Raw genomic sequence first — 19436 nt, 5'->3', positions numbered from 1 at the left:
GTCACGTTCATCTCTTCATTGAAAGGCTGATTTGTGATGCTTTTGCTGAAGACATGGTTGAAGGAGACTGCAAAGAAGAAAATTTTTTGGTGCAGACCTCTCCCCTTCTCTTTTGACTGCAACAATTTATCTTTGACAATAGCTGCAACCTGCCACATGAGTAGATAGAGTAGATATAACATGGGATGGATCTCCTTGTCTTGAAATGGAGTACGGGGTGGTGGGAGGGACAGGCAGCTGCTGTGGCTGGCTCCAGCCCTGACCTGGCACAGCCACAGTGGCTGCCTGCCCCTGCCCCTGCTCCTGCCCTGCCATCTCTGGCCCCGCTACCCCCGTCCACCCTGCCACTTACCCTTGCTGCAGACTTGATCCAGCCTGGGGCACAGAGTAAGTGTGCTTCAGCCCAGGGCTGGCCTGGTAGCAGAGACGGTGGCAGGTCCTGGCCCAGTCCCAGCCCCAGCCCTGGGGCCTGGCTGAACCTGCTGCAGCTGCTACCAAGCTGGGTGGGGACAGCAGTGGCAGGGGTCAATCTGCTCCCCTCTTGCCACTGCTTTCCCTGCTGCAGTGGCTATGGGGAACTCAACTCTCCAATAATTAGATTCTAGGTATGGAATATATAACAAACTTATACATTTTTGCTGGTTGTTAATGTTTTAGATGGTCATAAAGTCTGGAGAAGAGAAGACTGGGGGAGGAGGAGGCAGGTTAATGACAACCTTCAACTACCTGAAGGGTGGTTCCAACGAGGATGGAGCTGGACTGTTCTCAGTGGTGACAGATGACAGAAAAAGGAGCAATGGTCTCAAGTTGCAGCAAGGGAATTGAGGTTGGGTATTAGGAGGAACTCTCTCATAAGGAGGGTGGTAAAGCGTCAGAGCAGGCTACCCGGAGAGGTTGTGGGATCTCCATCCTTAGAAGTTTTTAAGACCTGAGTAGAGAAAGCCTTGGCTGGGATGATGTAGTTGAGGCTGGTCCTGCTTTGAGCAGTGTCTGGATTAGATGCAACCTCGTGAGGTCCCTTTCAACCCTCATTGTGAGTCTATGAAAAATATCTAATCCTTTCTAAAAGCAATCCAGTACTTGTTAGGCTGCTAATGTCAAAAAGTTTCAGAAAATGAGCATGTTTCTGTGTAGCAGATGGTATTTCCTTCATTACTACTACATTTACTGTAATTTCTTTAAATCTGTTAGACCTGTATGTTCCTACTTTTTTAACCTTTTTGAAATTCAATCTATTACTTGGTGTGTATAAAGAATTAGTAAGTGCATTGCAGCATTGTGTGCAACTTTTATCCAAATACATTGATTAGCAAAGGTCAGCATAACAAGATAAATTTACTGGAAGTCATAATTAAGTTTGTTACAGGGTGAAACTGACATCCTTGATATGAAGCTAAATTAAAGTGTGCTCATTCAAATAATTTAAAAGGCTATCAAAATAAAGGTTTTAAATGAGTAAAACAGTTTTCTCTTGGGTGAACTGCAAATATATTATGCGGATAAAGCTACAAGGGATTTCTGCTGTGAAAAAGCTGAGATACCTATGAATGGCTATTTCAGCTAGTACAGCAAGTCTTAGATACTTTATAGCAACAAGACAGACACTGCAGGATACTTTCTTGATGTGTGCTAAGATGTTAATGCTTTCTACTCAGTAAGTGGGGAGACCAGAGGCTGCTTCATTATATAGCTAGACGATTCCTAAGCCAGCCAAGTTAAGGTGGACTACAATGTGCATATGGAAGTCTTAAAATCTAAGTACAAATCACAGACTTTCTGGTCCTTCTCCCCATCTACCACTACTGTTCCAAAAGGCTCTGAAGATATTAGGCTATTGTGTTGGTATCCGTATTTGACAGGAGAGTTTTAAACAATTGAAAAATACACAGTGCACTTCTGTATTAAATAAAGAGTTTAGTTTTTTTAAGCAAACCCAAAACATAGTTTAAAAACTATTGTGTTTCCATGGAAACAACCTTTCTCATAAGATTTTAACAAAGAAGAGTAGCCAGATTATAGAACATGCAGATTTTACCACCAAATTTACCAACGGTTAATTTCAGTTGATGCTGCTTCTGCACCCACTTCCCCTCCCCCCTTCCTCCTTGGATGCTTCTGCCTTCTTGCTCCTTCTCTTCAATATAAAAAATACCCTGCATCCTCATGAACTCTTAACCTCCTACTCATCTCTGACATGCTCCGTTATTCCTCCTCTACTTTCTTCTTAACTTCCTAGTACTTAACTGTACTTACTGTTTCACCTTCGTTTAAATTAGTTCTGTGCAGAATCCACTCTAGTCTGGCTTCTGCCTTAACCTGTACTCAGCAAGTACTCAAATTAGCCAAGCTCAAGGCCTCTAGCCCAGGGGCAGGCAGTTATTTTGGGCAGGGGGGTGCTTAGCCAGTTTTCTTAATTAAAATATTTTTCTCATTCTCTTCTGGATGTAGCATGTTTCCCTTTCTCACTTGACTTAAAAAAACAAAAACAAAAAACAACCCGAACCTTTTTGTTTTGTTTTTGTTTTTGGTACTTTGGTCTCCTTTTAGTTGATGTACTGTAACAAAATTATTAGAAATTTCTCATTTAAAAAAAAGATGATGACATCTGATCCATCTTGCTTTCTTTCATGCTTTCTCAATTTGTTTTCATTATGATACTGGCAGCATATCATTTAACGAACTCTTACAGCAAGAAACAAATGTTTTATCCTGTGTGAATGCTATGATTAATCTTTCAGAAAACATACTTCTTACTCCTAATAGTTCTTGAAAATGCTGGCAACAAGCCATTAACATTTGAATTGAAGAAATACAAGATGATAATTCCAATGATTGGTTTTAAAACCAGTATTTCGCATACCAACAAGGTTTTTTTTGTTATGGTTGTTATGGGTGTGGTTTTACATTGTGAACAGGTTCTTACGTTGGGATATAATGTGTAACATACTATTTCATTTCTACCTTTCTTTGTTAATAGGTCTGCTCACACACTTCAGCCTTCTTCAGGGGATGAAATCTCTACCAATGTGTCTGTCCAGCTTTATAATGGGGAGACACAGCAACTTGTCATTAAATTAGAAAATATTGGAACAGAACCTTTGGAGAAACTGGAAGTCACAGCAAAAACACTCAGTACTAAAGGTATGTATGGTAGTCAGCTTAAAATAAATATGAATTCCTAATTTTGCTATAAATGAACACAACACGGTTAGAAGACACTTAATGGGGTGAAATTTCAGAATAAGAATAGTTCTCTCAACAGACTAATTGGGTTCATTCAGTTGGGCATCAATTCCAGCTCTGAAAAATGAGATCCAGTAGACCCTAGTGCAGGGGTGGCCAGAGTTACTCACCCTGGCAGCCACATCCGATCCTCCACTGAAGCCAGGAAGCTGGTGGGGGTGGGGGAGGTGCCGAGCAACTTGGAGTGGAGGTGACCACTGCCCTCCCTCCCTTCCCCTCCCCTCCCCCACACTACCAAGCCGCTTTGGCTTTCCCTGCGGGGAGCACACCCCCAGGGTAAGTGGCGCAGCTGCAGCCCTGGCCCCCAGCAGCCTAGTGTCCCCTGGAGCTGCCTTGGGCAGAAGTGGGTGGGCTTTGGCAGAGAAGTCCCAGAGGGTACTGTGCTAGTGAGCTGCATGTGGCTCGTTTGGCCACCATTACCCTAGTGTGTTACTGTTCGAGAAAATCTATGACAATAATCTATGTTTGACAGTAGTGTTAACTAGGAAAGTTTGTAATATAAAATTATAACATATAAAAGAAAAAGTATCATTCCTCATTAGACAATAATCATTAGGAGGCGCTACTTCACAGTCAGGGCGGCTAGGGCCTGGAACCAGCTTCCAGGGGAAGTGGTGCAGGCTCCTAGCCTGGGGATTTTTAAGAGGAAGTTAGATGAGCACCTTGCCGGGGTCATCTGACCCCGGTGCTCTTTCCTGCTAAGGCAGGGGGTCGGACTAGATGATCTACCTAGGTCCCTTCCGACTCTAGCTACTATGAAACTATTCCTCATCAGATAGATCATCACTAGTTAATTCTAACATTATCCTACTTGAGAGCTTATTGGAAATAATATATCCATCTGCTCTCAGCCATAGCATCTGTAATAGGAAAAAATGTGGGATAAAACCCTAGATAGGAACAGTGATGAAAAAAATTAAACCAGATTGTAGATTAAAAGGGATAGTACAAATGCAGAAGGAGCAGAAGGCATTCCTGTCTCCATTGATTTTTCCCAAGATTGTTTTTTTTGTTTTGTTTTTTGTTTTTTAAGTAGCCTGATGGCTGATATGTTTCTCTTCTTTTATAAGGTTTTGATTTTTGGTTCATATTGTGAAACATCATTATGAAAATTATGTTAACTGGTTAAATGTAGAATCACAGATGAAAACATGTAGTACTGTGGAAATAACATACTACATTGTAGTGGTTGTTCTTGCGTTACTGCTACAATAAGAAAATAACATTTGATAATACATGCTTTTTCATCACTGAGCATTTAAGCTCATCATTCCTACAACAGCACTTCCTCTTCATGTCAAAATAGGAGTTTTCAGTCGTTAAGGTAGGAATAGGCAATTGAATTGGTTTAAAAGACTGGGAAGGACATTGTGGGGATTTAATACGTGTGTCAGCTGATCCTTTGTAATTGTCTCTCTACTCTTATCCTGTCCACAGTATGGGAGGCTAAAGTGTAGTAATTTAAACTTCATTCTGGGGTGATCTGCCTCGTTTTAACTTCTGCATTGTGAGCATATGGAACAGTTAGGCCGTATTCAGCTGAAACATGGCAAATCCCTCCTTGATTTCCCAGTATAAATTGTTCATCGGTTCATACCCTGACAGGAGATTTTGTGCCTGTTTTGAAAGTCTCTAGAAAGACTGACTTAAAAACTGAGGGAAAAATTGGATTGTTATCTATATTAAAATAATCATAGAAAAGTAGGGCTGGAAGGGCCTTTAGGTGGTCATCTAATTCAACTCTGGGCAGGATCATCCCTGGCTAAATCATCCTAGAAAAGTGTTTGTCTAACCTCCTCTTAAAAACTTCCAGAATCCCTGTTGTTCTGGATGCTACACTTGCATGTAATGAAAAGATTAAACCCCATTGTTATTCCCATAACTATACAACATTAAATAGTAATGCGTGGTTCAGTCTTTCAAGAGCTTGGTTTGAACCAAGCAAACCCCCCCCCCCCCAAAAAAAACAACAAAAAACCCCCAAAAAAACAAAAAAACTTAAACTTTTTAAAGAAAAAGCTAGGTGAATGATTGAAAAACTTGAACTGTGTAGTATTAAGTAAAATAAAAAACAGTACAGTGTTTCTTGTTCCTTTCTTTCAACTGCAGTCACTTTTTATAATGAACACTCTCCCACCGCCCCCTATTTGAGAGGGGAGGGGTTTTTTGCAAATAAGAAAGATGTAAATTACTATGTTTTATGAATAAGAGAGTTTGAGGGGCTGGAGTTGTGGTGGTTTTGAGACTCGCCCTGTTCCTTTGAGAGTGGGGAGACCAACATGCAAAAAAAAGGAAAGAGGGAAGAGTAAAGATAGAAAATGCAACACTTGCCCTGGTGCTATTTTCCTTTGCAACTTTGCAGCTAGAGGAATTCAGGCTTGGCATTACAGTATAGCTCATCAGCCACTCTGAGACCAGGCAAAAAAGTGCTGGACTGTTCAAGACCTTGCTGTTAGCTATGTTTCTGATGATAAGCTCATGGCATTGTGGCACTTGGTGTTTTGGGGTCCTTTCTGTTTTGTTCACTAATTACACTTGATTTCTTATTGCCCTGTTTTGGTCATTGAAACCTAGTTTTTGCTCCTCTTGTTAAGCTCACGTCTGGTAAACATGGTAGTCATTTTTGGTTTGGGCTAGTTCAGTTTTTCTGTCATAAATGTGGAGTTTAGCTTCTGTACAACAAAATTCAAACAATTTACATTCTTAGTATATTAAGATATTAAATAAACACATTTGCAATTTCAGTAGACATTTTCCTGTATTTTACCCATTTATGCAATGTAAAGTTTGTTTCAATTTCCTGTCACAGGAGGGTGGCTTGGAAATGCAATCTGGCATGGCAGGGAGAAGGGAGGAAGAAAAGGGTGGAAATAATTGGACATAATATGTTGCATTTGTATATACTTAAGCTTACCTTTCCGGCACTGTTTATTTCTAGCATATAATGCTCAAGAATAAGCTTATAATGCTTGCAGATTGTACAGTAAAGGCTTTCAGGATTTGAATGTGTAGGAAACTTGGAATTTGGAACATCTATCCCACATAAAGGGAAAATACCTGTAGAAAAGGAATTCAGTCTCTGTTGGAGGTATTACCACCTAATGCTATTTGGAGAAGAGAGCCTACAATGAATGGGGGGGAAAAAAGATTGATTCACAAGAAAATTATGAAATAAAGGTCAAAGTATAAGCAGAACTTCTTTTATAAAATACTCCACAGATAGTACCTATCACCAACACCTTTGTAATGGATGCATCATGTTGAAGAGGCTCTGGAAAAAGAAGTCTTTTTCCATATGTTGTAGCTGTGCCCAGAGGCCCAAGTTTTCTTGGAGGAAATGAACAGAAAAATAACTGTTGTGGTAGGGATCATGTCCCTTTGGATTTGCTTTTATGTCTATTGAAGAGCCCAGTACAGGAAGTTTACTTTGCGCAGAATTAAAAACTGCTCACTTTGAGGGAAGAAGGGAGATTCAGGGAACTACAGATGGGTCAGCCTCACCTCAGTCCCTGGAAAAATCATGGAGCAGGTCCTCAAGGAATCCATTTCTAAGCACTTGGAGGAGAAGAAGGTGATTAGGAAGAATCAGCATGGATTCACCAGGGGCAAGTCATGCCTGACCAACCTGATTGCTTTCTATGATGAGGTGACTGGCTCTGTGGATGTGGGAAAAGCAACAGACGTGATCTACCTTGACTTTAGCGAGACTTTTAATGCACCTCCCACAACATTCTCGCAAGTAAGCTAAGGAAGTCCGGGTTGGATGAATGGACTGTAAGGTGGATATATAACTGGCTGGATTGTCAGGCTCAAAGGGTAGTAATCAATGGCTCTATGTCTAGTTGGCAGCCAGTGTCAAGTGGAGCACCCCAAAGATGGGTTCTGGGGCTGGCTTTGTTCAGTACAGGCAACCCCTGCTTAACGTGGTTTTGTTTAGCATTATTTCGCTATAATGCTCGTTTTGCTTTGATACCCAGTTTCACTTAATGCTCATGGGCTTTGCTACAACGCTCGTGGGTATCATGCAGGGAGCCTTGGCGGTGCGCAGCCTCGTTGCCATCTTGCTTCGTCAAAAACGTTCGTGCTCTGTGCTCTTTCGTGCCCTGTGCCCATTCATGCTTGTCACTGTCTTGCTTCATTTTTTGAGTTGCACCATGAGTCAGAAACATTCAACTGGCTCTGAGAGTGCAAGTGCTGAGAAAAAACAGTGAAAAAGCATAATGCTGGAGCTTAAATTGGCTGTCCTGAAGCAAATTAAAGCAAGGGAATGCCAGAATGAGGTCTGTAGAGCAATGAATTTGGCTGGGTCAACTGTTAGGACCATACTGAAAAATAAAGACAAAATAAAAGAATATGGTAGAATTGTAACTCCTTTGAATGCTTTGAAACTCAGTAGGAGTAGGGTTACAATTATGTTAGAAATGGAGAGGCTGTTAAGTGTGTGGATTGAGGATACAACTCAATGCCATATGCCCTAGAGTATGCTGCTTATTCAGAAGAAGCCTAAGAGTCTGTGTGGTGATTTACATAAAAAATTGCCTGAGGGGTCTACTTTTGAGCCTTTTATGCAAGGGGTGGTTCAAAGGATTTAAGAGGCGCAGCAACTTGCATGATGTTTCTAGTTGGGGGGAGGCTGCTAGTGCTGACACCCAAGCAGCTTCCATCTATAGAAATAAACTTGTGGAAATTATTGAGGAGGGGGGTTATATGCCTCAACAAGTCCTCAACATTGAGACTGGCCTCTTCTGGAAGAGGATCTACATTTCCAAGGAGAAGTCAGTGCCAGGTTTCAAGGGGACCAAGGATTGACTGACTTTATTGCTTGGTGGTAATGCTTCAGGGGATGTTAAATGGAAACCGTTGCTTGTATACCACTCAGAGAGCCCTAGGGCTATCTTAAAAGCAATTTGCCAGTCATCTGGAAGTCTAACAAGAAGGCTTGTGGGACCATATTAGTCTTTCAGAGTTGGTTCAGGGCCTATTTCTGTCGTACAGTTGAGAAATATTGTGCTGAGAACAATCTGTCCCACAGGGCAGTTTTCATTTTAGATGGTGCACCAGGGCATCCTACCACACTTGATGACCTCAGTGATAATATAAAAGTTGTTTTCGTGCCCCCAAATACCACTTTCATCATATAGCCAATGGGATCAGGGTGTAATTGCTGCCATAAGGAAAACATTCACCCAGGCAGTCAGGGCTACGGAAGGAGCAGGTGCTCCAATCCTAAAAGAGTTTTGGAAGAGCTGTAATATCCTCAAGGCAATAGATACTGTTTCAAGTGCCTGGAATTAAGTTGCCTCCAAAACAATGAATGGTGTCTGGCAAAAGCTTTGGGCAGACTGTGTCCTGGATTCCCAAGAGGTTGAGGAACAAGTGGTGACAATTCAGGACAGTATTGTTGAGTTTGGAAGGAAAATTGGATTTGATGAACTTGAACCTGAGGACATTCAGGCGTTGACTGATTTCCAGCAGGGAGGAATTAAGCAATGAGGACCTCATTCAAATAGAGCAGCAGAGAAGCCATGAAGAGGAGGAAGATGTTCAACCAGCAAGGGCCTTAGCCAGCAAAGGCATGGCTGAAGCTTTCAGACATCTTGAAGCTTTTCTTTTCTACTTTGATGAGAATGACCCTGATGTGCAGCACAGTTCTGCAGTTGCAAGAGGAGTTAACAATTAAGTCAATTGTTACAGGCTGCTTTTACAGTGACGAGAAGAAGCCCAAAGTGCAGCTATCAGTGGATTCCTTCTTCAGGAAGTGCACAACTCCGGCTTCAACCCCTACAGCCAGCCCTCAAAAAAAATCCTCAGCCAAGCACTTCTACATGGCCTGCACCTGACACAAACCCAGACTGCTCTGATTCAGAGTGCTGAAGGGAGCCGAAAGAGCAGAAAGTGAAAGTACATCTGTGCATACAGTTCGTTACTTTATTTTGTAATTTTATACATTATTTCAAAGTGTTAAATAAAGAATTTACATACATTTAGATGGTTGAATTAATTGATTTTTATAGTACTAGTGGGGGATTTCAGTGATTTTTTTAATAGTACGAGTAGGGAGCTTCAGGAACGAATTTATCTCTATTTACATTCATTCTTGTGGGGAAATTGGTTTCACTTAACGCTGTTTCATTCAGTGCTCGGTTTTTCTGGAACCAGTTAAGAGCACTAAGTGAGGGTTGCCTGTATCTTCATCAGCAATCTGGAAGATGGGATGGAGTGCACCTTCTGCAAGTTTGCAGATGATACCAAGCTGGGAGGAGTAGTAAATATGCAGGAGGATTCAGAGAGATCTATACAAATTGAAAGATTGAAACATAAGAGATCTCATGAAGTTCACTAAAGACAAGTGTAAAGTCCTGCATTTAGGATGGGGAAAATCCCATGCACCACTACAGGCTGGAGACTGACTGCCTAAATAGCAGCTGTGCAGAAAAGGACCTGGGGCTTACACCGGACAAGAAGCTGAATATGAGCCAGCAGTGTGCCCTTGTTGCCAAGAAGGCTAATGGCATCCTGGACTGTATTGGTAGGTGTGTTGCAGATCAAGGGAAGTGATTCTTCCCCTCTATTCAGCACTGGGGAGGCCACATCTGGAGTCCAGTTTTGGTGCCCCCATTACAGAAAGGATGTGGAAAAATTGGAGAGAGTCCAGCACAGGACAAAAAAAAAAAAAAAAAGGAGGCTGGGGAGAGGCTGAGGGAACAGCTTATTTAGTCTGGAGAAGAAGACTAAAGGGTGGATTTTAATTGCTGCTTTCAACTATCTGAAGGAGGCTTCCAAAGAGGATGTAGCTAGACTCTTCTCAGTAGTTTCATAGTTTCATAGTAGCTAGAGTCGGAAGGGACCTAGGTAGATCATCTAGTCCGACCCCCTGCCTTAGCAGGAAAGAGCACCGGGGTCAGATGACCCCGGCAAGGTGCTCATCTAACTTCCTTTTAAAAATCCCCAGGCTCGGAGCCTGCACCACTTCCCCTGGAAGCTGGTTCCAGGCCCTAGCCACCCTGACTGTGAAGTAGCGCCTCCTAATATCTAATCTAAACTTACCCTCCGCCAGTTTGTGACCGTTATTCCTGGTCACTCCCGGCAGCGCACGGGGGAACAGGGACTCCCCCAATACCTGCTGATCCCCCCTGACCAGTTTGTAGCAGGCCACAAGGTCCCCCCTTAGCCTTCTCTTGTGGAGGCTAAACAGGTTCAGGTCCCGTAGCCTATCCTCATAAGGCCTGCCCTGCTGACCCCTGATCATACGAGTGGCCCTCCTCTGAACTCTTTCCATATTGTCCACGTCCCTCTTGAAGTGTGGCGCCCAGAACCGGACGCAGTACTCCAGCTGCGGCCTGACCAGTGCCGCATAGAGGGGGAGGATCACCTCCCTGGACCTGCTCGAGATGCATCTGTGGATGCATGACAGGGTACGGTTGGCCTTCTTGACTGCCTCCCCACACTGCCGGCCCATGTTCATCGTGGAGTCAATGACGACTCCAAGATCCTTTTCCGTCTCCGTGCTGGCAAGAGGAGAGTTCCCCAGTAGTGGTAGATGACAGGACAAGGAGCAATGGTCTCTCAAGGTACAACAGAGGATGTTCAGGTTGGATATTAGGAAAAACTTTCTCTCTAGGAGGGTAGTAAAGCACTGCAACAGGCTTCCCAGAGAGGCTGTGGTATCTCCATCTTTGGAGGTTTTTAAGACCTGGTAGACAAAGCCTTGGCTGGGATGGTGTAGTGTTGGGGATAGTCCTGCTTTGAGCTGGGGGTTGGACTGGTTGACCTTCTGAGGTCCCTTCCAACCCTAATTTTCTATGGTTTTATGGTTCTTAGCTACTAGATTGTTTTGCTTGATGTGGAAGGAATCTCCTCATCTAACCCCCTCTTCCCCATAGTAGTAGTGGAAACATTGTCATGGAAACAACTCATCACATTAGATTATTAGAAAAGAGACCAATTGAAATGTAGAAATATGCATTCCATTTCCTGACTTATGCAGAGGACAAAACTTGTAAGACTATAAGCCAGAGTCTCAAATCATACTTTTTTTAAAGAGTAATGAATATTACTGAATGTTATACTTAGATGATCATTATATTGATAGGAGAGTTGATAATATAAGAAGTGTTATATATTATTTCCTTTGTAAAGAAGCACTACCTCCAGCCATATGCAGTTCCTGTGTATTCCTTATGTGTTGGACTTGTATAACTAGTTACCTAACTTTAGAAAGTATCGATATTTTGGCAGTTGACACACTTTGCTAGGAGCAGAATGGTACATGACTTCTGTTGTCTTTACTAAGACCAGAGCTCTTCCAAGCTCCTGAGAAATGCTCTGTAATGACTTGGTGATGTTCCATTTGGGAAAAGAGGGCACAATCCATCAGCAAATGAGCTCCCAAATCAGTTTGGACAAAGTCAGAGTTTTGCGCTGTAGATAGTGAAGACTGTACAATTTTTTTCTCCATTCTTCTGAAGGTATGAGCATAGAAGCAAAAAGGGTACTAAACAAAGCTGGGAATAATAATACAGCCCTGGTTGACTCCTTTAGAGACAGGCATAGGATTGAAGGCATCCCAATCTTCAATGACTCCCACCATCATACTGTTGTGAAATTTATGGATCATCCGGATAAACTTTTCTGGGCAACTTGTTTTGGCAGATTGTTTCCAGAGGCTCTGTCTGACAATTGTATCAAAAGAAGTAAAGGCACAATAAAGATCTAGATTTAATTTTCAGCACTATTCCTGAGGTTGCCTGGTAGTGACAACCATACCAGTAGTATCTCTGCTTTCTATAAATTTATACTATAAGGCAAGAATTTCTCAGGAATGTGCTTGGCACAATTTTAAAGTAATCTGAGGAAGGATTTTCTATATAACAAGAAACAGAAATTCTTCTGATTTGCCATCCTCCCCCTACATCCCATCCTCTCTCCATACACACACATCTGCTTTATTTTCAAATATCTTGCTAATGGATGCAAGCTGGTATGTTTCTGTCACATCAGCTGGAAAAGTTTCCCGAGGGACTGAATACAGTTCTCCAGTCTGATTGTAACTAGAAAGGAATTGCATTGGTACCTGGTGCCTTAGCACTGAAGAGAAACCTTATAGATTTAGTAGTGCAATTGAAGGTTCATGATTGCGATTTGTGGCAACTGGCATGTGTCCTTGTTTTTTTTAGTTAGACTGGCAATTAAAGAAGACCTTTAAAAATGATCAGCCCATCTATCCAGGGTTTGTATCTTATTGGTTGCCGGGGTGAATCCATCACTGCTTAGCATTAGGGTAGAAGCAATAAAGAAGGGACTAGAAACTCTTGGAAGTGCTTCACAAAATCTTCCATATCTTGCTTATTAGTATACATCTGGTTCTCCTTGGTCTTATAACCGCCTCACTTGTTCCGAGTGGCTGTTAGCTTTGGTTTAGGTTTACTATGTTCTGTAGGACTCTGTATACTTAATTCAGTCTTTGGATAGCCCTTTTTATAGCAGAGCAACTACTTGCAGGATTGTTCAGCCAACCATGAACTGCTGAGCACAGATATTGAGAGGATAAGTTGGTTAATATTTTGTAAGGCATTTTTAAGGTTAAGATTTGTAAGTAAAAGTTATTCAGTTTGTGATTTCACAGAAAATGGGAACTATGGGATTGTCTGTGCAATTAACTTAAAAACTTAATGAATATAAAATGTTGGCTTCCCAGTGGGAACCAATGGTTCTCTCTGCTGCTGTGGCCCAGCCTCAAAGCTTTCGCAGTGTGGGGGAAAGTGATTGCTGGTGCAGTGGCACAAAGGGAAGCAGTCTCCTAGCCAACGGCCACATTGACTAACTCCAACTACACACAAGAAGGTGGCTGCCCCCTTCTCCATCCTCCTCCCTGCTGGGGCATAAGCACCTATCTTAATAGACTGTTGTTATTAAGGTAAGCATAAATGAGTATTTCTAAACTTTTTGTTCCACTCTAAATATAATATACTTTGTTGTATATTGTATATGAGCATATCTAGGAAATATCCATGGAATTTGTTACTTATATCGTGACAAACCCACAACAATTGTTTAGTTTCTCTGAGATTGAGTAGACTCTTAGTTATAAGGCATACGGGGTGCATCTACACATGCAGTTACCCCAAGATGGTAAACTCAGGCACAGTTCACGCTGGAGTCAGCGGCTTCCAGACACAGCAATTATACATGCACCCAGGATCACAGCAGTTCGAGCTGGGGCAGAGCAGCTTTGGGCGGGCAGGGGGCCTGGGGACTCAGCCAGGCCTGGGCTGTGGGTGGCAGCAGAGGGGCTGACTGGGGCACAAGGGTACTAAAGTGTGGGGATAGCCAGCTGGTAGCCCCTGCACTGTAGTACCCTCATGCTCTAGCCAGCCCTGGTCACTGTCTACGCGTACATTGCAGTGGCATAAATTACTCCTCCTTAAGCTAGTATTTGTCCTGGACTGTACTATCCTACAGTGGACTTAGTTAACTTACTATACCCTAATATGGGTGCATGTGTAGGTGGTGATGCTGCAGCCCCTCCTGTGGGGTCCACTTGGAGCTGGTGGGTCATCCCTGCACAGTGGAAGAAACATCTGGCCTCTTCCCCCCCTCCCCCCCCATTGTGCACCGCTGGCTTCGATCTGGTTGGCTGTAGGCAACAGATTTCATTGCTACAGCACTTCTGTGCCTTGCCTTTGCAGGGGTCTCACAGCCCATGCAGTGTTAAAGGGGTCCTGTACGGGCTGATTTGCCCTGGGCCCTGCACCCCGCCCCCCCTCCCCCCGGGTCAGCTCTGTCTGCAGTAAAGTGCATGTGTAGATGCACCCATTGAGGATTACTAGGCACTAATTGCCTAATTACCTTGAGGATTACTAGGCACTAATTGCCACCAGTAAATAGTACAGCGGAGGGAACTTGGGAAAGAAATGTAAATAAACATACCTCTGAAATTATAAAATGCTAAAATAGCCAATTTGGAGGAGCAGCAGCAATCTAAGTTTCACCCCTTGGGTGCAGTCTTGGGTGGTGAGTCTCATCGAAGGGACTTGTGGGTTGCACTGACTTGCAGCCTACACTTTGGAAACCTGTGATCTAAAGTGAAGTTTGGGAAGAGGGAAAAGGCACTTTTTACAAGGAACTCTGTTCATAAAATGCTAAATTTAAGAAAAACTGTCCATTTCCACACTAAAAAGTCCATTATTGTAACACGTCATATTTCTAAATTGCGGGAACATCCTCTCATGTGATTGTGACTTTAGAGTGGGAATAATTTTGTTAAATGTATCCATCAAGATAAATGATATTGTGAAGCACATACATACCAGGATGCAAATATTACTAGTCTAGGATATACCCTATAAGCCACGTGAAATGCCTGTGGGTAAGGGAGGCAGCCATTTAATCATGCAAATAACACTAGCTATTTATTGTCACCCATTGATTTTAGCTAAAGGTGCTACTTAAGTCAACTTAAGCATGCCTACTAGTTCCTGCAGGAACAGCCTGATCTCATGTGTTTATACTTCATTAAGGCTTCTAACCGTCTTTCTCAGAGCCTACCTTAGGCTTTGTTTAGTTGTTCACAATTTTCTGATTGCTTAATGAGCCTGTTATATGTAGTTTAGACTGTATTGGTAGTTAACACACAAAGGACTCATGTTATAATTAGGCCGATAGCTTTAGCACTGGAAAAGTAAAACTATAACGCATTAGGGTTATTGGTTGTAGCTGTGTTGGTCTAAGGGTATAAGCAGACAAGGTTGTTTGGGTAGATGTGATGTCTTTTATTAGACCAACTAAATAGTTGCGAAAATTGTACTTTGCATGCTTTTGGGTGCAAACATCCTTCTTCAGACTCTCCCTATGCCAGAAGAGGGGTGTTTGTTCCTGAAAGCTTGCAGAGAACAATTTTCCAACTATTTAGTTGGTCTACTAAAAGATAGCACATCTATTCAAAGAACCTTGTCTGACTACAATTAATTGCATTTTTATAGTAGTATCTTGCCATTTCTATAATGATAATTAATGTATAAAATTAATGTATATACATTAATGTATAGACAACATCTTTTAGACATTTAAATGCATTATAATATTACTTTTGCTTTGAAGAGCTCTGCTTATGTTTACATTTCTTTATTTTAAAAAATTAAGCATAGGTAGCTTTGAGGGGGAAGACAAATTTTACTATGTAGCTATTGTTTTAAAATGTATTTCTAATTTACAGCAGAAAATGCACTATTTTTGAACATCTTTGTAAATGAGCAACTGCACAGAAGTATGGTCTGTTATGAGTGTTAAGTTCTGAAGTGTAATCTATGATCATTTAGTAAAGTCAGAAAGATAACATGCTAAAATTTAAATTAGCCTTGATTCCTTAAAGGCTTGTGTTTAAAGACTACAGTGAATAAAACTTAAGAGCTGCAATACCTAGAGTGTAATCCAAAATCCCAAGTTAGGTGTCTAGCCTCCCTACCTGCTGTCTGGGGAGAGTCAGGCCCTTGAAAGGTAATCCAAAACACCTTTGTGTTGAGTGGGTAGCCACTTACACCTAGTCAGCAGGAAATGCTCAGCACAGGGAAGTGTTTGTACTCTTCCTTGCTCTGTGGAGCTAAGTTGCTTGAGGTCAAGTCTCTGATCAGATAGTCCATCTCCTCAAGATGCACAGACCGGAGTCCTGTACCATGGGTAGACACCAACAATTTTTCTTTGAGAGAGCTGAGTAGGGCTTGGCTTCCTTTAAAAAAAAAACAACCAAAAAACAAAACAGTTGTAGGAGTAAGTGCCACATGGTTGTAGTTCTGCTGGTGCTGGTCGCCTTTAGTGCAACTGCTTTGTAGTTAGAGCACTTGTTCTGGAGATGAGACATGAGTTCAGTTTCTTTCTCAGCATGAGGAGAGTGCTTTAGGAATCACATTAGGCTATTCTGGGTAGGATTAATCGCCACTGTTCTTATTGGAGCTATGCCACTGTACTAGAAGGATTGCAAAATTTGTATGGCCAGATGCAAGTGCAATAGGAAGCATAGTTCCCTAGCCTAGGGATGAGGGCACGTCTCTGGGGTAGTAGTACTGGGTTCCACAAAGAGTCCTGGGAGCAGAGACCAGAACCCAGGACTCCTGGTCTCAGCTGATTGCCCTTACAGCCTTATGGACTTCCTGCCTTTGTTGTTTTTCTTCCTTGTTGCTAGTATTGGATTTAGATTGAACATCTAGGAGATTAACATAACTTGAGTTTTGATTTCTCTTGCAAAATTTAAGTTGTATTATACAAAACAAATATGAGGTTATATTCATTGAGCTCCTGGACTGGCGTATGAAAAGCAGGCTAATGTTGTCATTGTTATCAACCAAATGCATTTAGATGTGAAAAATTAAAACAGTCATTTTTATTATGTTCTTGCCCCTAGATGTAATGTTTCACAGTTGAATTAAATCTCTCCAAATAAAGCATTGCTTCTGAAATCTCTCAAAAGAAATAATTCCTGTCAATTATCCTCTACAATAGCTTTGAGTTGTCAACATTAATCAAACGGCAGTGAAACACCAGAAGTTGTGAATACATTTTCAGTTGAGTGGAAGCTGGAATGTTTTTGGTGGTGCTCTCCTTTGGATTGTTCATCTGCTTAAAGATTGGACCTCTGTGCATTGCATGTTTGCTCTCTTAACTGAAGTTGAATTTCTGTATTCCCATTTCTCTCACATTGGCTTGGAAAGAGCACTTAAAACACTATGGGTCCTCTTCCTTTTTCTTTGTGGTCCTTTTCCCCTTTCCCCCCCAGTTAGTAAATGTTGAACATTATGGGAGGCGTTATTTTAGTGCTATAATTAAAGAATTAAGCTTTATTTTATTCCTGTCCCACTGCATGGTCCATCTTCACAATCAAACAAATCCAAGATAATGGCCCTAAGTGAGACCAGAGGGTGGAACTGTGTGAGTTTGTACTGGTAGGGCATGTCTACGTGTTGCCATGCTGTAGTACTTCCAAAAGGAAGTACACGGTGCAGCATGGGCAGTTACAGCACCATGCGTGTGGCACACTCTTAGATTTTGCCACTACGGTGCCATAGCGGCATGCTCTAACCAGGGAGCTTACTGTTACAGCGACTTGGCTGGGGATCATGTGTAGACCTGCATGTTTGCTATGTCACTGTAGTGCACTGTGTAGACTCGCAGTATAGGAGGGCACCAAACATGTTAAAAAGGGTGATCTCCAGTATAGTTCTCTTTTGTCCAGATCAATACTCTCTATAATAGCTGTAAGACAAGCAAGCTGAGTCTGAGCAGCACAATGGAGTAATGTGCTGCTTTATCACTTCCAAAAAACTAGTCTGGAATCTAGTCAAGGTTAAATAACTGGAAATGGATCTAATCTGGTGGTGGGTGAAACTTGCAAAATAATTAAGTACTCATTATCTAAGCATAGTTATAAGTAGCTTTACCTTTGTTTAATTTACAGTGCTGCAAATCACTTTATAAAGAGGCCTTAAGTTAATTTGTTATAGTCCATAAGTTCAAAATCTTAATTAAAAAGCTAACTTTTCATTGCACCAACTACTAAGACAGGCAGTCAGTTGCACAAGCACCCATGTCATGAGTTTTGTCTGTCAGCAGCTAGGGGTGCAGGGCCCCAGAACCCCTCTGCACCTATCTTCTTGACAGCTGGCAGGCTTTGTGGCCGCGGCAGGGGCCACCATCCCTGCAGCTTTCATCCTGTTGCTCCGTAACGCACAGTGTTACCCATGTCATGAGTTTTCCTTGTCTGCAGCTTGAGGTGCAGTTCCCCCCGAACCCCTGGACTGATCTTCTTGAAACTTGACAGGCTTTGTGGCCTCGCCAGGGGCCACCACCCCTCCAGTTTTGACCCCCCTGTGTTGTAACACATACACATGACATGAGTTTTGCTTTCAAGCATTTGGGGTACAGTTCCCCCCCAAACCCCAACACTGATCTTCTTGAAACTTGGCAGACTTCATGCTCTCAGCAGAGGCTACCACTCTGCAAGTTTCATCGAAATCGGACAAAAAACAACAATGTTATAGATATTTCATTGATCCCCATTATACCCTATGACCTGATCTCCGAGGCAGCTTCGAAGCTTTGGAGCCGTTTCTGCCGGATCGAAACGGAAACCCAGCCTGGAGCTCCGGATCAGATCCCCAGCATCCGAAACGGCCGGATTGGATCGCTTCCGACTTGCACAGGCTTAATAAGTATATAACTCTCAGTTAACCAGCATATTTGATTAACGGGCACCCCCCATTCTCCATGGATGCCAGATAACAGAGCTTTTACTGTATAACGTCCAAATGAAGCAACGGACTGAAGGACCAGTGTCCACTAAGACTTTCCTCCAGTTTTAACCGTTAGCCTCTTGACAGAGGCACCACTTCATTTAATAATGTTGGTTTTGAATTTACTTTAAAATATCTCTTAACAGGTGTACACTAAATACAACACGGAATACTTGTATATCACCTGGGTGTTTGTTTATTGATTGAAACAAACATTTTAAAATGATAACTATATTTTGGGAGGCATTATAATTTTTTGAAAGTCTCCTGAAATCTAAGAGATGCTTGATATTTAAATCTAACGTTTATCACTTTTTTCATGGAAACTGTCTCGTAAAAATTTTTTATTATGACTAACTAGAAGCTCCTCTGTTCTACAGTCTTTTGGCATCTGAAAGGTTTGTAGTCAGTTCGTGCATGTGCATAGACAGTCTTAGGTTATCTATTTTTGAACTTGTTCACAAGTTTGCTTGTAGATTCTGGCTAGAAAATATTCTTGATTTGTTTACAATGACTGATGTTGCCTTAAAGCAAGTTACAGGTAGGAGTCTGAATTTTGTTCTCAGCTCTCGCTCTCTCATATTTACCAACTTTGCAATTTAGGACTAACTTGGGTGCATACAGACATTTGGGAAGGTTAGAGAGAGGTTAAATTGAGTTAAAAATGGCCACCTGATCTAAGGCAAGTTGGGATGGAGGACCAGTAGGGGGGCTTGGGAGGATTGCGGGGGGAAGTGGGGTCCATGGCAGGTTGGGGGCAAGCAGGGTCTGTGGGGGCAGTTGGGAATGGGAGGCTTTGGCAGAATCAGGGGAGAAAGTGGGGTCCAGGGGTGCTTGGGGGAATAAGTTGGGCCTTTGGGTACAGGGTTGGTGGGGTCCAGGAGGGGTTGGTGGGATCAGGTGGCTAGAGGG

The 19436-nt window shown here is 42.3% G+C and overlaps 1 protein-coding gene across 5 annotated transcripts in view; it reads left to right on the top strand.

The window, feature by feature from the left end:
• Positions 1–19436, top strand: part of TRAPPC9 (trafficking protein particle complex subunit 9) — an 826451-nt gene that overhangs the window by 137830 nt on the left and 669185 nt on the right. For all 5 annotated transcript variants that reach the window (XM_090040707.1, XM_090040706.1, XM_090040705.1 and 2 more), the window contains one exon: positions 2978–3141. In XM_090040707.1, the coding sequence (XP_089896833.1) occupies positions 2978–3141 (164 nt within the window). The remainder of the gene's footprint in view (positions 1–2977; positions 3142–19436) is intronic.

Source organism: Crocodylus siamensis, chromosome 3, assembly GCF_052110815.1.
Source record: "Crocodylus siamensis isolate JL-2025a chromosome 3, ASM5211081v1, whole genome shotgun sequence".
Taxonomy (NCBI): Eukaryota; Metazoa; Chordata; order Crocodylia; family Crocodylidae; genus Crocodylus; species Crocodylus siamensis.
Note: the sequence above shows the minus strand (reverse complement) of the source record. Positions and strands in the feature narration are given on the sequence as shown.